Genomic DNA, 17,314 nt, shown 5'->3' on the forward strand with positions numbered 1-17,314 from the left:
GGCTGGTCAAAAATATGGCCAGTTTATGTAAAATCCTGTTTTGTTCACAGTAACCACTCCCCCCTTGCCCAACTAAACTAGCCAAGCACAGTTAAAATTCTGAAGCCTCCATTGGAAAAAGGAGCCCTAGTACGTTTCTCCAAGGCCACCCACCCACAGAGGGTACAGGAGGGGCGGCAGGGATGACCCCTATTCCAAAGGGCATGTCCCCTTTGCTCCATTTGGTGGCTCCAAATGTCCAAGGGGTCCCAAAGGTGGCTGGGGTCAGGCAGTGGATCCTGGCACCAAGCTGGAGGGGAGGGGTGGTCGGTGGGCTGCCTGGTGCCCTTGAGCCATCGACCTTGGAGCCCTAAGTGCTGAGTCAGGCCCCCCGGGCGCTGCTCGCCACCGACGAGGCCACCCCAACCTCAGGCGATTTGGGGGGCTGCCCCGGGGAGGAGCGGCCCCCTGCAGTGGGAAGCTAGGTGGGCAGCGGGCTGGCCCAGGCCGGGGCTGCTGCCAGTGGCGCAGGAGGGCCCAGAGGTGCCAGGCTGAGCGCAACAAAAGCCGGGGTTTTGGTGAGGGCCGGGCGGCGCGGAGGAGGGGGCTGCTGGGAGCCCGCGCTGCACTGGCCGCCAGCCACCGGGAGGAGGAGCAGAGGCTCCTCGAGCGCAGTAAAACGCCCGCGCGACCGAGCCCGCACCACACGGTCGGTGGAAGGCAGAGCGAGCCGAGCCGGAGCCAGGCTGCGGCGCCCGCCCGCTCTCTCCTCCGCGCGGGAAAGCGCCCGGCCGGCCCAGCCGCGCCCGGACAAAGCGCATAAAGTTTGCGCGGCGCGGGGCCCGGTGCGGAGGGTGCGCCGCCCGTGGGCCCAGTGCCCGGCCGCGCGAGCCTACCCCGGCTCGGCCCGCGCCCCGAGGACGCCCAGAGGCGGCGCAGCGCAGCCCGGCCGAGCCGCGCAAGCAGCCGGCCCGCCATGGGCGCCGCGGCCCGCAGTCTGCGCCTGGCGCTCGGCCTCCTGCTACTGGTGGCGCCGCTCCGCCCGGCCGACGCCTGCAGCTGCTCCCCGGTGCACCCGCAACAGGCGTTTTGCAATGCAGATGTAGGTAAGGAGCAGCATTCGCGGCCCCGCGCGGCCCCGCGCGGCCCCACCGCCCCCATGGGGACCCCGCGCCCTCCCCCAGGGCCCTCGCCTCCTCTGGAATCCTGCAAGTTGACGCCAAACCCTACTTTCTTTTTCCCTTTCCTTCGTGCCCTTTCTTTCCCTTGCTTCGCCGAGACGCTTCTCGACCTCAAAATTCCACCGAAATCCCAGCGGGGCTCCAACCCGGGATCAGGGAGCCAGGGAACGATCGGGCTTTGGCAGGCGGCGCGCCCTCGGATGCCAGTGCTGGGGCGGGGAAGGGGGGCACAGCGCTGGGTGGGGGTGGGGGGATCCACCTCGGTGGGCTGGAGTGGTGGGCACCCTCAGAAAAACTTTCCAGGTGAGGTGGAATTGGGCTCCCCTGGGCTTGGGGCTGGGCGAGGAAGGACATCTGGCCTGGCCTTCGCCCAACAGCCCATTTGGGGTTGGCCTGATTAAGGGGGTTGAGGGATGGAAGCCCCCCTACTGGGGCAGGTTGCTGGAACCCAGAGAGGCCATGGAGAACCTCAGTAGGGCCCCGTGGGCTGGCTTTTTGCCCTGTACGGGGCTCCACAAACAGGCCTGGGCAGGGAGGGGGACCCCCTGGCGCTTTACCCCTTGTGACTGTTTTTTCAGGACATCTATCCAAACGGGAGACTTAGGTCACTGCAGGGGTGGGTGGGGCTGGTTTGGCTGCTTTAACTCCCCAGCAAATATCTTGCCCTCAGGGCTCCTTGTCCCCAGGCGATGGGAGGGAGGAAGAGACAAAGCTGGGCAGTGCAGGTTCCAGCTCTGATGCTCACAGGCCTCTCTGGCCTTGGGGCTGTTAGCCAAGGGGGTATGTTTTTTCCTGGGCCATTCAGTTTAACCAAAACAACAAATACCCAGCAGATGGACCTCTGCAGCCCCTCAGCCTTCCCCATGGGGTTATTTTTGCTCCTCAGCCTCACCAAGCCCAGCATCCTGACACAAGGCCAGGTGCTTGGGGCAGGCCCCTCATGGCCAGACTCAAGCGAGCCTCTCCCTGTTGCCCCTGTGTTCAGCAATGCTCCCCATCCTCAGACCCCACCCGGCTCCTGGTTGCACCCGGTTGCCCTTGGGCTGCCCTGCTGCCCAGGTGGGAAGTTTTCAGTACTCCTACCCGTGGGAAGGTATGGCCCAGGGCACCTGGGCTTGGGTGTGTGAGTGGCTGGAGAGGAGTTTCCAGAAAATCCGACTTAGGTGCAGTGAGGGCTTTGGTGCTCAGCAAGATATGGTGAAGCACGAGAGAATCTTCTCATTGGGAAACCAGGTGGGCTTCCTGCAGGGAAAGAGAGGGAGTACCTCCTTCCCACCCACCCTGCAGAGCAGCCAGGCAGGCAGGGGTAGGCTCAGGAGGACCCACACGGCTCCTTAGTCTCAAGGGCTCATTCTCAGGCACCCACTGGGAAGGAGCTGGACCACGGCTGCACCCATCATCCTGGCTCCCTGCCCCTTCCCACTGACCGCCTAGTTGTAAGGTGGCTGCAGGTGAGGCTGGTGGCTGTTTCTGCTTTGGGTTGGCATCAAAGACTTCAAAGATCAGGGAGCTTCAATATGCCCTGAGGCAACTTCTCATTTTCTGAATGTCTCCCATCTGCCTGGATTTCCTGGCATTTGCGTCTCAGACATTGCAGGGAAGTCATCGAATAGCCCAAGTTTTTAACCCCACCTCAGCTCGTAGGTCCAGGCAGGGCTCAGAGCCACATGCCACAGCCCGAGTTGGCCCCCTTGCACCACATTTCCTTCACCCGCGGACGGCTTGGGGTACAGAGCAGGGCACCCCCTCAAAAAACCAGCCGCTGTTGAGTTGATTCTGACTCACAGTGACCCCTCGTGTGTCGGAGTAAAACCATGGGATTTTCAGTGGCTGATTTTTCAGGAGTAGATTGCCAGGCCTTCCAAGACGCCTCTGGGTGGACTCAAACCTCCAGCCTTTCAGTTAGCAGCCTAGGGCATTAATGATTTGCACCACCCAGGGACTCTGAGGACATCGCAGATTAAGGTTATTATGAGCCAGGCCCCTGAGGGGCTCTCAGATAAAGCCAACAGTGAAATAATGGTTCCCCACCTTGGCTGAGAGCCGGATTGCCCGGGGGGCTTTTAAAACCTGCACAGGCCTGGGTCCCTCTGTAAGATGCCAGTACAGAAGGTCTGGCCCAGGACCTAGGCTTTTGTGCTTTTAAAAGCCCCCACGCCCCAGGTGTTTCAGTGCAGCCGGAGGCCTGGGAGAAGGGCGGTGGCCTGGCACCTGTGTCGGGTTAATAAGAGGCTGACTTTTCTCTGGCATGCTTGCTCCTTTTATTGTTGGTAGATGCAGACTTTGTAATGGTCTGCTGTCTGCAAGAGACAATTGACTTAAGATACTCAGATTTCTCTTTAATGAAACAATCCTGCCCATGGGAAGATTCCTGGGAGCTCTCTCCTGGGCTCTTGCTGATGGTAAGATTGGAACCATGGTCAGCAAAAAGGTTCGTTATGAGGTTATAAACATAGTGTGGAGGTGATCTGGTCTCCCCGAAGGCCCCAGCTCCCTGACCTTTCCAGCAAAGCCAGGACAGCCAGGAAGCGTCTCCCGTCTCCCTAAGAGAACATACCCAGTCTGTGCTGCTGGCTGCGATTCCATCTAATGGAGTCCTTCGCCATCTATTGCAAGGCTGCATAGCGACAGTGATCTGGCTAAGACCAGCTGTGGGCTCCCTTATGCAGCAGCTCCATGAGCATGAGCCTGGAGCTGGTCGGCCGACTGAGCTACTTGGCAGAGCTAGGCTGCCGGGGCCTGCGTCTGGAGCCGTGGGTGAAACAGGGGCTCGCTGGACTAGACCAAGAACAAAATCTCCCTCTGGCCTGGGTGGCGATGCCCGGAGGCACTGATTCTAGAAGAGCTCTTGGAATGCCGGATGCTGTCTTTCTCAGGGTGTTCCCTTTCCAGAAACTGCTTTCGCCAAAGTGTATGGTGGTCTCTCTTACCAGGTGGGGAGGGGCTCACAGCCAAGGCCAAAAGGCCCTTTCCCAGGGTGGACGGGACAAGGGTGGCCTGATTCCTAGCGGGCCCTGGTGGGCACAGCATGCACTGGTGGGGACCAGATTATAGAAGTGGGTGCCCCAGAAGACACACAGCAAGCCCCCCTAAATAGCCCTCTCTTCCCAGACATGTGTGCTTGGGACAGGACACAGGATCAGATTCCTGTGCACTGAATCAGGCCCAAATGCGTGGTGGCGGCGGAGGGTGGGGGTGCTCTTGAAAGTTGGGCTGTGTCACACTTTTGTGAGTCCCGCTTCTCGTATTGGCTGGTTTCTGTTTCTGTAAACAGCTATGGGCTGGCCTGCTCAGCCTCGGGGGATGTGTGCGAGGGGTGTGACAGGTACAGCTCTGTCCCTGTCCCCAGGCAGCGAGTGTGTAAGTGGTTTGCCAATGGGTAGTCGGACCCTCCCTGCCTGCCTGGTGTAACATGACGTAAAGGAAGTCAGACTTGATGTGTTTCAGGCAAAAAATTAATGATGGATAAGCTTTCGAAATGACCAGAATTCAGAAGGAAGTGCGTGTGCCAGAGCTGAAGATAGAGGCTCCCAGAGGGAGGAGAGGAGACAGACCGTGGTGGGGGCTGGGACATCTGGGCTTGACTTCGGACAGTGTCCCTGGAAGGACACGTTTTTCTGGAGGATGGACCCTGAGCTGCTGGGAGGTGGGGAGAGTAAAGAGGTCTGTGCCAGGTGTGGGCCCGCACTGTGGGGCACAGTAGCTGGGCAGGAGCTCTCCCGCACCATCCTGTCCCCCTCACCTGTGACCTGAGGGCCCTGTGCAGCCTGGGGTCTGCTCGGCTGCAGGAATCTGCCAATTCTTGGGGTGCAGAGCCAGCAACGTGGCCCAGCAGTGGTCTGTGAGCTGCAGGTGGGCTCACACCTGTCTCCTGGTGGCTGCCCCTGTCTCCACAGATGCAGCGGGGTTGCCTGGCAGGTCCCACTGACATAGGCTGTGCAGTCCAAGTCCTCCATCGACTTTTAAGTGAGGGGATGTGTACATGAGGGGAGATGTACGTGGCCACCCTTGTCCTGATACAGAGCCACCCATGGACGCCCAGGGGACAGGTGGAGGTGACCCTCCTGCACAAAGAGATGTGCTTTGAGTTCCTCAGGCTCCACGAGGATGGAGACAGCAGCAGGAGAAAGAAACAAGAGGAGATAAAGAGAAGGAAGAAAAGACGGGCCTCATTGTACTGCCAAGGACACAGCTCCACCCACCCAACACTCACATGCTTACACTCCCACACCCCACAACACACATCACACACACACGCAAGAGCTAGAGTGTCTGGACAAAAAGCGTGGAGACACTGCAGCCGTGGGCACCGAGGATTGTAAGTGGTGGGGGAAGTGGAGGAAGGGAGGAGAATGGGGCCAGGGAGGAAGGGGACCTCCAGACCCCGGGGTGACAAGAACATCAGTGTCTCCATGAGGGCAGGGGACGGAGAGGCCCCACTCACCTGGACCCCCGAGGCCTACGTGCTGGCTGGAATCCATCCAAATTCTGGGCAACGTACAGAGCAACCAGAATGGAAATACTGAGAACATCACGTGTTGTGACGAAGGTGACCTGTGTCGCTGAACAGTTGGTATAGAAATTGTTAAATGGGAACCTGAACTGCTGTGAAAACCACTGAAAACACAATAAAATATTATTTAAGAAAAACAAAAAGGGAAAAATGAAATTCTAGGCAGCGGGTAAAGTTACGGAGGATTTCATTTCCTTTGCTTGTCTGTATTTTCTATGATGATTATCTATTGTGCCATTATTTTAAAGTTAAAAGGCATTCGGGACATGAGTGGAAAGAGAGAGGTGGGGGGCTGTCTTCAGGATGGGGGGAGGCAGAAGGGCCCACTGAGAGCATAAGAGAGCTGGGCTGGGGGGGACAGGGATCCACCGCTCAGGGCACTCGACCTCGACTTGGGCCTCGGAGGTACAGACTGTACAAGCTCCTTGTTCATGTGCCCAGAGGCTTAAGCAATTTTTTTATTTTTATTTTTGTTGAGATATAATTCACATAGTCTACAGTTCACTCTTTTAAAGTGGGCGACTCAGCTGTTTGTAGTGTATTCACAGAGTTGTGCAACCATGATCACAGTCAATTTTAGAACATTTTTATCACCCAAAAGGGAACTCTGCACCCATTAGCAGTCACTGCTTCTTCTCCCCGCCTTCAGGCTCTGGCAGCCACTCTTTGGCTTTCTGTCCTGTGGACTTGCCTATTCTGGACGTTTTACGTAAATGGAAGCCTATAATACATGGTCCTTTGTGTCTGTTTTCTTTCACTCAGCGTCATGGTGTGAGAGTCTACCCATGTCGTGGCATGTACCTGGACTTCGTGCCTTTTTATGGCTGTGTAATATTCCATCATATGGACTGACCACATGGTGTGTATCCATTCATCTGTTGATGGACACCTGGGTTGTTTTCTACTTTTTGGCCACTGTGAATAGTGCTACTGTGAATATGCTTGTGAGTTCTTTGTGTGGACGTGAATCGTTTTCCTCTTTAGATTTTTTTTTTTTAAAGTAGGGTATCGACACTTCTTACATTGCCCCCATTCACCACTTTTTGAAGAATAAGGGAAAGCAGAGGCAGGAGCTTGGCTTGCTGGGAGAGAACGGGAGGGCACCGGATTCTCTTCCAGGGTGATATGGCAAACCACCTCAGACCTCTGAATGATTTTACTCCCATCTCTAAATTAAGGATGATATTGTCTGTCCAAAATATCTTACTACGATGTGGTAGAAAGCAGATCAAAAGGCGTTTAATAAAGAGACTTCTGGGTAGACCCCTGGGAGTGGGGTGAGAGGCAGGAAGCCACCAGACTAGATGGAGGGAAGTAGACAGAAAGGCCCAGAACATTGCAGTACCTGCTTCCTCCTCCACCATCAGCCTGTCCCGGTGGTGAGCAAGCTCTGCTGGCTGGCCGTGCAGGCTGTTACAGGGAGGGCTCCTGGTTTCTGGAACGTTCTGATAGAACTTGATATCGGGAAGAGGATTCTGTGCAGAGCATAAGCATACAGTGGGGTCAGACCACAGCTGGGTCCCAGTCACCAGGACTGTGTTGGGAATTTTATTTTGAAAAATTTCACATCTACAGACAAGTTGCAAGAGTAGTACATGTGCCCTTCATCGGGGTCTGCCAAGTGCTGGTGTTCTGCCAGACTTGTTTCATCTCATAATTACTATTTGTGCTGAATTCTTTGGGAGTAAAATGTGGACTTCCGGATACTTCACCCCTCACTCTTTCAGAGGTGTCTGCCAATAACAAGGACATTCTCTTACATAATGATAATGCAGTTATCAAATGCAGGAAGTTTAATATTGGTGATATTAATGAATTCAGTCCATATTCAGACTTCGCCAGTTGTAACAATAGTATCCTTGTGATGGTCCTTTTTCCTGATCCAGGATCCAGTCCAGGACCACATGCTGCATTTAGTTGTCATGTCTATTTAGTCTCCTTTAGCCAGGACCAGCCCATCAGCTCCTCTTTGTCATTCATGATGAAGACAATGCTCGGTACCCCTATAGGACAGAGTAGAACTGCCCCATAAGATTTCCAGGAAGCAGCTGGTGGATTCAGACTGCCAACCTTTTGGTTAGCAGCCAAGGTCTTAACCCCTTTTCCACCAGGGCTCCATATCATGAAGTGGAGCCCCGGTGGCGTAGTGGTTAAGAGTTCAGCTGCTAACCAAAAGGACAGCACTTTGAATCCATCAGCCACTCCTTGGAAACCCTATGGGCAGCTCTACTCTGTCCTATAGGGTCGCTGTGAGTCGAAATCAACTCGGTGGCAACAGGTTTGGTTTGATTTTGTACTATAAAGTGTCCTGGTGGCACAATGGTTAAGTGCTCGACTGCTAACTGAAAAGTTGGCAGTTCAAACCCACCAGGCTTCTGTGGGAGGAGGACCTGGTGATCTGCTCCTGTAAAGATTATAGCCTAGGAAGCCCTACAGGGCAGTTCTGCTGTGTCACATGGGGTCAGTATGAGTCAGAATTGACTCAACGGCACCCAACAACAACAACATACTATAAAGTATGTTCTATAAAGTTGTCCTTGAAGAGAAAGTTTCCTGACCCCTAACCGAGGTCATTCAGGTCTGACTGTACAGGTATGAGCTCCCTGGTACTCTGCGTATGCAGCTGGCTCGTCCCTCTCCTGGCCACCTGGTTCCTACTTGCCAGAGCAAGCAGGATGACTTGAGAAGAAACGTACCTGTAGAGCATCATCCTCCAAACCCACACGGAAAAAAAAGACGCAGTGAACTCGCGTACCTGCTGTGGGCTTGTGAGGCTTTGGGCAGCGTAGCCTAGAATAGAGAGAGGCGTGCCTCAGACAAAGGCCTGGCTTTTGGTTTTGGAAGAGACCCTGAGATCTCTTAAAGGATTTCTTGGGGACAGAACCTCCTTGGGCGGAGACTTTATTTGACCCCTTTAGATCTGTAGTCTGGAGAGATTGGCTGGGCCTTCCAGCCCTGTCAGCATGAGGGCCACCTCCTATTGAGTCAGCAACACAAGTTGACATTGGACTGGGCTGTGCCAAGGCCCCTCTGGTATCCTCAGAGACAGTCTGCGCAGAACCCACTTTAATAGCTGATCCTTAACCAAGAGCAGAATGAGGGGCTGGACCAGCATTTTAGAGAAAAGGATAAAGTGGAGGGTATTGGAAGGAACTTTGAAGGGACTGGTTCTGAACCCCTATTCTGCTCTTCTCTGAACCTCAGTTTCTTCTTCCGCGGAAGCAGGATTTAACTTTGCAGGGTTGGCCGTGGAGGACACAGGGTCAGTTTTTGGTGAATGAGTATGGTGTGTAAAAGCATCAGGGGGCCCAATCGATGGTGGTTCTTGGCCACCCCCCCCCCAGAGCTGTAGACCCCGGACAGTGCTACTGAGGAACTTTCTGACCTCTGCCCTGGAACCCTTTAAAGAGAGTCACTTCTGTGGAACAGAAAATGGGCTTCCCCTTTCCACTCGATGTGGCCAGCTTTCAGTCCTTCCTGTTACTCCCATGACATGTCAAGCCCAGGCTTCTCGCAGCTGCCAAGTTCGCCTCTGTGGCCCTTCCTCCCTGGGTACCAATCAAGAGCTCCAAGAATGTGGGTGGGTTTGAGAGCAGCCCCAGATGATGTAACAAGAGCAAATATGCTTCTTAAAGATCACATCAGTTTGGCAAGTCCTCAAAAACTGAAACAGGGTTACCATAAACCAAAAACCAAACTCGTTGTTGTCAAGTCGATTTTGACTCACAGCGACCCTATAAGACAGAGTAGACCTGCCCCATAGGGTTTCCAAGGCTGTAAATCTTTACAGAAGCAGACTGCCATGTCTTTCTCCCGTGGAGCAGCTGGTGGGTTCAAACTACTGACTTTTCTGTTAGCAGCTGAGCACTTAACCACTGCACCACCAAGGCTCCTTAGAGTTACCGTCAAAGATAGAAAAACAAACAAACAAACCATTGCTGTCGAGTCGATTCTGACTCATAGTGACCATATAGGACAGGGTAGAACTGCACCGTAGGGTTTCTAAGGATCAGCTGGTGGTTTCTAACTGCCGGTATTTTGGTTAGCAGCTGTAGCTCTTAACCACTTCTCCCCAGCAGGGTTCCCCAGCAATTCAGCTCCTAGGTATATAGCCAAAAGGCATTAAAAGCGGGTGTCCAAACAGACCCACGCACACCAGTGTCCGTAGCAGCACTATCCGCAATAACCAAAAGGTGGAAAGAGCCCAAATGTCTGTCAGTGGACCAATAGGTCCACAAAATGTGCTCTGTCCATATGATGGGATAGTGTTCAGCCAGAAGAAGGAATGACGTTCTGATACACACTACAGTACAGACACACCTCAAAAACAGTATGCTGAGTGAAAGAAGCCAGACACCAATGGTCACGTATTGTATGGTTCCAAAAACAAACCAAACCACTAGCCGTTGAGTCAGTTCTGACTTATTGTGCTCCCACGTGTGTCAAAGCAGAACTCTGTTCCATAGGGTTTTCATGGCTGTGACCTTCTGGAAACAGATTGCCAGGCCTTTCTTCCAAGGCACTTCTGAGTAGACTCAAACTGCCAACCTTTCAGTTAGTAGCCTAGCACTTAACCACTTACACCACCTGGGGATTCCTGTATGAGTCCACTTATATGAGATATCCAAAATAGGCAAATTCATAGAGACAGAAAATAAATTAGAGGTTACCTGGGGCTTGAGTCGGAATCGACTTGATGGCACTGGGTTGGTGGGGGCTGGAGGGTGGGGGAGAGCTATTGCTGAATAGGTACTGAGTTTCTATTTGGGGTGATGAAAAATATTTTGGAAATAGGTAGTGGTGATGAGTATACAATATTGTGAATACATGTTATAAATATGTTAACACAATTTTAAAAAATCACGCTGATCCCAACACTAAACAGAAAAGTTACCTGTGATGGTCTGCTCCTTTGCCTTTTCCACGCTGTGCCACCATGTCCTGTAAACTCCAGTTAGTTGAGAATGTTCTATGCTGACCATCAAGACCTCAACGTCCCCTCTGGATTCCATGACGTGGGCAGGAAGGAAAACAAGAAGAAAGCCAAGAGTGTGACGGAAGCATTGGACGTGCAGGCTTGTAGTAATGATAACTTTACCTTGCGTGTCTAGAGAGTTTGCACATACCAATGACATCTAAGCCACACAATACACCCTGTAAGGTACGAGGACATATCATCGCCAGGGTCTTCCCAATGCCAAGGAAGATCACGTGCCCGTGGTGCACAGGAAGAAAGCCTGGTGATCTGTTTCCAAAAACCAGCCAGTGAAAACCTTAATGAATCACACAGAACATTGTCTGACTCGCTGGCTTTGGACACGTCATTAGGAGGGATCCATTGCTGGAGAAGTATTTCACGTTTGATGAAGTAGAAGGCCAGGGAGAGCGAGGGGGACTCTTGGTGAGACGGCTGGCACAATAGCCGCAACAATGGGCTTGGATATGCTAGTGATGGTGAGGATGATGCCGTTTGGGCAGCGTTTCGTTCTGTAGTATGTAAGGTCGCCGTGAGTTGGAGTCGACTTGAAGGTAGCAGCTGTCTGTCTTTCATCTGTGGAGTCTCTGTGAGTTAGAATGGACTCAACGGCAATGGGTTTGTTTTTTTGTTTGATATTATCTATCATCTGTCTGTATATCTATCATCTACCTATCTCTCTCTCTACCTATCTACCCACTCACCCATCCATCCATCCATGACTTTTCAGTGCAAAAGGACTTTTCACATATTTTCCTATTCACGAGGTCTCTGCAGGGTAGGTGAGGCAGCTATTAGCTCCTCACTGTCTGAGGGGAGCAGTTGGTGACTTGCCCAAGGTCTCACAGCTGAGGCGTTGGTGCCAGGACTCCTGATCCTGGCTCCGGTCCCTGGAAACAGGATTTGACTTCATGGCTTTGGACTTTCCGTTGCTCCGTTCCGTTGGGCCAAGGGTCTTGTTGTCGTTGGAAATGCCTGACTAGAGCTACATTTGGTCTTCAGGTTCGCACTTCAGAGCCTTGGAAGGGCCGTTTGGCAGCACCTAGCAGGGGCTTTAAAAACAAGTGTTGTTTCACAACTCCTCAGACGGGGATTGGGCTGGACAATGGGATGGAGAGGGTTGCTGGTGAGGAGTGAGCTTCTTGGATCAGGTGGACACGAGACTATGTTGGCATCTGCTGTCTGGAGGGGAGATGAGAGGGTAGAGGGGGTTAAAAGCTGGCGAAATGGACACGAAAAGAGACAGTAGAGGGAGGGAGCAGACTGTCTCATTAGGGGGAGAGCAATGGGGAATATGCAGCAAAGTGTTTATAAGTTTTTGTGTGCGAGACTGACTTGATTTATAAACTTTCACTTTAAGCACAAAAAAAAAATGATAAATAAGTGTTCCCTTTGATCAAGCAATTCTCTGTGTAGGACATTCTCCTAGGGAATTCGTTAAGGCACATGCAAGGATCGAGACACAAGAGTGTTCATCTCAGTCTTGCTTGTCTTAGGCAAATGTTAGAAGCACCTACGCACACAGGAGCAGGCGAGACAGACAAACCACGGTGCCCGAGACTCTGCAGGCATCAAGTGGTAGTATTAAGTTTTTTTTTTTTTAATTGAAATGTAAAAAGTTAGGGGAAAGTAGACATTCTTCTACAAGTGTCCATTCCCTCATTTTCTGTACTGAATTTGAATTATACATGTAATTTTAGTTAATTTTTTTACTGAGGTAAACATATATATATACCTATAATAAAAAAATTGCCATTTCAACATTTTTTACATGTACAATTCAGCACTTGGCTGTTAACCAAAAGGTTGGTGGTTCGAACCCACCCAGCGGCTTCATTGGAGAGAAAGTTGTAAAGATTACGACCAAGAAAAAAGATTACAGCCTCCTTTTTTTTATAAAGATTACAGCCAAGAAAACCCTATGGGGCAGTTCTACTTTGTCGCATGGGGCCGCTATGGGCTGGAAATTGACTCAACAGCACCTAACAACAACGACAATTATGTTATCACGTGCAGCTATACCATTATCTATTTACACATTTTTCTGTCACCCGTAACAGAAGCTCAGTGCCTCCTAAGCAGTGACCCCCCTCTTCCCCTCACTCTCACCTGCCCTGGTAACCACTAATAAACTTTGGTCTCTAGACCAAATTCCAGGTATTCTCCAATTCTAGGTATTTCATATGTGTGGCATCACACAATATCTGTCCTTTTATGTCTGCCTTCTTCCACTAGGCGTAATGTTATATTGTTGTTAGGTGCTGTCAAGTCAGTTCTGACTCATAGCGACCCTGTGTGCAACAGAACGAAACACTGCAGGGTCCTGCGCCATCCTCACGATTGTTGCTGTGTTTGAGCCCATGGTTGCAGCCACTGTGTCACTCCATCTCATTGAGGATCTTCCTCTTTTTCACTGACCCTCTACCTTACCAAGCATGATGTCCTCCAGGGACTGGTCCCTCCTGATAAGATGTCCAAAGTACATGAGATGAAGTTTCACCATCCTGGCTTCCAAGGAGCATTCTGACTGTACTTCTTTCAAGACAGATTTGTTCATTCTTGTGGCAGTCCATGGTATATTCAATATTCTTTTGGATGATCTTCGGTACAATTGTACTTGTGTGTGATATAAATGATATTATTGTTCAATAATTGGTGGAGCCATAATGTTATGGATGTGATTTAAAGTTAGAATTTGATAAAGTACAGGTCTAATTCCAGTCAACAATAGTGTGGGCCAGACCTGTAAGGCTGGGCTCGGTTCCCTGTCAGGAGGCAGAACCTGTGTAGGCAGAAAAACCGTTCAGCAGAGCAGATTAATCCAGAGGGTAGGCGCTGCATTGTAGGAATTACTAGGGTCTTTGTCTTTGGTCATCTAGGGCTGCCATAACAGAAATATCGCAAGTGAGTGGCTTGAACAAAGAGAGGTTCATTCTCTCCCAGCCTAATAGGCTACAAGTCCAAATCCAGGACGCCAACTCTAGGGGAAGGCTTCCTTTCTCTGTTGGCCCTAGACAAAGGTCCTTGTCATCAATCTTCCCTTGGTCTAGGAGCTTCTCAGCACAGGAACCCCAGGTCCAAAGAACGTGCTCTGCTCCTGGTGCTGCTTTCTTGGTGGTATGATGTCCCCAACTCTCTGCTTGCTTCCCTTTCCTTTTATCTCTTCTAAGATAAAAGGTGGTGCAGGCCACACCCCAGGGAAACTCCCTTTATGTTGGATTAGAGCTGTGATCTGGTAAGGGTGTTACTTCCCACCCTAATCCTCCTTAACATAATCTAATCAAACTCATCTTGCCTTTTTAACCACAGGCAGAGATTAGAATTTACATCATGTAGGAAAATTACATCAATCACAAAATGGAGGACAACCATACAATACTGGAAATCATGGCCTAACCAAGTTGACACATATTTTAGAGGGATACAATTCAACCCATAACAGTCATGTCGGGAGAGCCCGGCTTGGGAGAACTGCTCTAAGTTGGCAAAGGCTGGAGAGATGGCAGTGGGGGCAGCTCTGTGATATTCGGAAAGGGTTGTCAAAAGCCCTGTTGCTATTGCTGGGTGCCGTTGAGTCGATCCCAACTCATAGCGACCCCATGTGACAGAGAAAACAGCCCCATAGGGTTTTCCTGGCTGTAATTTTTACGGGAGCAGATTGCCAGGTCTTTATCCCACAGGGCCGCTGGGTGGATTTGAAACACGCACCTTCCAGTTAGCAGTTGAGTGCTTAACTGCTGCACCACCAGGGCTCCTCATCCTTTCCTCTGTTGTTGTTGTGTATGTCTAGTCAATCCCGACTCGGGGAGACTCCATGTGACAGGGTAGAGCTGTGGATAGGGCTTTCTGTCTGTAACCTTTACACAAGCAGATATCCAGGTCTTTTCTCCTGCAGACTCAGTAGGTGGGTTCAAACCAGCAACCTTTCGGTTAGCAGCCAAGCGCTTAACCTTTGTGCCGCTAGGGCTCCTTGTCAAAGGCCCTGAAGGCTGTACTTTTTGGCCACCATGTCGGTCCCTTCCTTTCTAGAACTTTCTGTTGCTTCAGGGTAGATAGACAGGCCCATGCTGAAAGGCCAGTATTTGGGGACATTTCCTGGGAAGGGGAAATGGACACATGGCTTCATATCTACAGGGCCAAGAAGAGGGACCAAAGGAAGTGGGTGGGGGAAGGTGGACTGTGATCGAAGCTACTTCCATCCAAGAATGTTCACACGTGGATACCTCCTCCTGGCCTGCGCTGGGCCTAGGGCAGCTCGGCCTGAGTCATCGACCAGACAACCTCTCCAAGGGCCCTCCCAGCACAAGACAAAGGCTTTTTTTGTCCCAGGTTCAGCTCCCCTGAGACTTAAACCTCCCGAGATTCCCAAACATCAGCCAAATTCTTGCAGTTTGTTTTATTAAGAAACAAAACCCTGAGAACCAGTTGCCTTGACTTCTTGGGACCCAGAGCATGTTCCCTAAAAAAAAATGGAATTAATTAACTGTCAAATTTGTGGAGGATTTCCCAGCCTAGAAGCAAGGTCGAGAGTGCTCGAGGTCTTCTTTCGTGCAGGTGAGTAGGTGACGGAGGGGGACCACACCAGGGTCCTTTCTCCGTAGCCTCTGGTTCATCTCTGCTCAACTGGGCATCCTTGAGGTGTTTGGAAGCAGGAGCTTGCTTCCCCTTCCTGCTCTCCAAGTTGGAACATCAGGTCTCTCTATAGGAGAAGAGGCATTAAACATTGTCAGCGGGGCCTGACCCTGAAGTATACCTGTTTGGCAGCCTGAGGCTCAGGGAGAAGAGCGACACCCTGAAGATGAGTGATGCTACGAGCTGGGCGAGGAGGGACGGCTCTAACACCAGGTGTTGCAGGGAGGATTTTCACATGCAGCAAACAGCGCTCACACACCTGGCAGCTCCAAAATGCCCCTCCTTGGCCATCCGTCTGCTCACCTGACTGAGCCAAACCTCTGTGATTGCTGTGTGTCCTGACCTGCATTCTTTCCCCCCTGTCTGGCTCGTCACTGTCCCTGACTTCACCCCTTCCCTGATGTCACAGCACAACAGCTCTGTGGTTCCCATGGCAACAGGCTGCCACAGTTCACCAGCTGGAGCAGATCCTGGGCTGCTGGTGGAGGTGGGGACCTGCGATTCCAGCCAGCCGTGGTCAGTGGGCCCCAGAGACGCCATGCATACCACCTCTGGGCTGAGACACTTGTGCCTACCCCCTGTCCACTGGGAGGGTGGTGTCCTTTTGTGCCCAGCTGTTTGGTGAGGCTCCCAAGAGGGCCTGGGGCCGCTGGCAGCTGTGGGAAGTGGGCTAATAAGGGTCTCCAGGCTGCATCTCCAGAACCTGAGTTTTAAAGTTCCTGCGGGGGCTCTCCATGTACCATTTGATCTGGGAGGAGGGAAGTAGATGCTGGTGAGATTGAGTTGGAAGTGAATATGGTTGTTTGCAGGAGTGGGAGGTGGGGGGCATGAAGCAAGAACAGCAGAGGATATTGGGGGCCCCTGACCTAGGCTGGGCACTTGGAACCTGAACCAGGTTTGGGGAAAGCAGGTGAGTGACATTGTCAGGAAACATTTAGTAAGCCACCAGTCGGATCAGCTGCCAGCAGTCCACGCGGCTGTCCCGGTGCCTCGTCTGTGAGCCTGGGGAACATCATTCTCTGCCTCTGGGCCCATCTTTGTGAGGCCCGTTGAGGAGTTAACTCATGTATGCAGAGTGAGACACGATGAGCCTCATCTTCTTCATCCAGAGGTGGATGTCCACCGCCTCGGCCTTCTAGAATGCTGGTCCCAGTGATGGCTGGGCATTGGAGAGCTGGTTAAACACACAGATTCATAGGTCCCACCTCCAGGGCTCAGGTAAAAAGAAACTCACTGTGGGTCCTGGCAGGGACTCCCCAGTTGGTTCTGACAAGCCAGTCCAAAAACCAGCATGTTTAGGAAGCGCCGCTCCAGAAGTAGCTACAAGTCCAGGACCTGGGCGAAAACCAAGGCCCTGGGCAGCCAGCTGGAGTCAGAGTGCATTTCTAGACTGTAGGACTCAGAGAAGTTTAGAGTGTATCTGACGTTTGTTTTATCCAACCTTTGCTTGAATGCTTCTAGTGATGGGCATCTCACTTCCTACCAAGTCAGCCCAATGATTTCAAGACAGCCCTGTAGAAAGTTCTGCCTTCCACCCAGCCAGTCTTTGCCTGTCTGTGATGTGTTCTTGGTGGTCTAGTCCTGTCATCTGGAGACACACACAGTGAGTACCCTTTTCCACAAACAGCTCGTCAGCATCTGGGTGTGTCTAGTGGTAACGAGGAGCCCTGGTGGTGCAGTGGTTAAGCACTCAGCTGCTAACTGAAAGGTCAGCTGTTTGAACCCACCAGCAACTCCACAGGAGAAAGATCTGGTGATCTGATTCCGTAAAGATTACAGCCTAGGACACTCTATGGTTCTGCTGCCTATGGGGCAGTTCTACTCTGTCACATGGGGTTGGCATGAGCTCTTAAACACTGTGCCACCAGGGCTCCAGTGGGTCTATAGATGGATGCTATTATTAACACTTATTTAAAAAAAAAAAAACAAAACAAAACCTGTTGCCTTTGAGTTGATTCCGATTCATACCGACCCTTTAGGAAAGAGTAGAACTGCCCCATAGGATTTCCAGGGCTGTAATATTTACAGAAGCAG

General features: G+C 51.8%; 1 protein-coding gene across 3 annotated transcripts in view; it reads left to right on the top strand.

Moving 5' to 3' along the window:
- The first annotated feature begins 940 nt into the window (after positions 1-940).
- The window catches only part of TIMP2 (TIMP metallopeptidase inhibitor 2), a 58,035-nt gene continuing 41,661 nt past the window's right edge, over positions 941-17,314 (top strand). Inside the window, exon 1 of one of the 3 annotated variants that reach the window (XM_064270634.1) lies at positions 941-1,085. In XM_064270634.1, the coding sequence (XP_064126704.1) occupies positions 956-1,085 (130 nt within the window). In that variant the 5' untranslated portion in view covers positions 941-955. The other 2 variants (XM_023556841.2, XM_064270635.1) reach the window with 2 other exon arrangements.

The sequence above is a fragment of the Loxodonta africana genome, chromosome 18, assembly GCF_030014295.1.
Source record: "Loxodonta africana isolate mLoxAfr1 chromosome 18, mLoxAfr1.hap2, whole genome shotgun sequence".
NCBI lineage: Eukaryota > Metazoa > Chordata > Mammalia > Proboscidea > Elephantidae > Loxodonta > Loxodonta africana.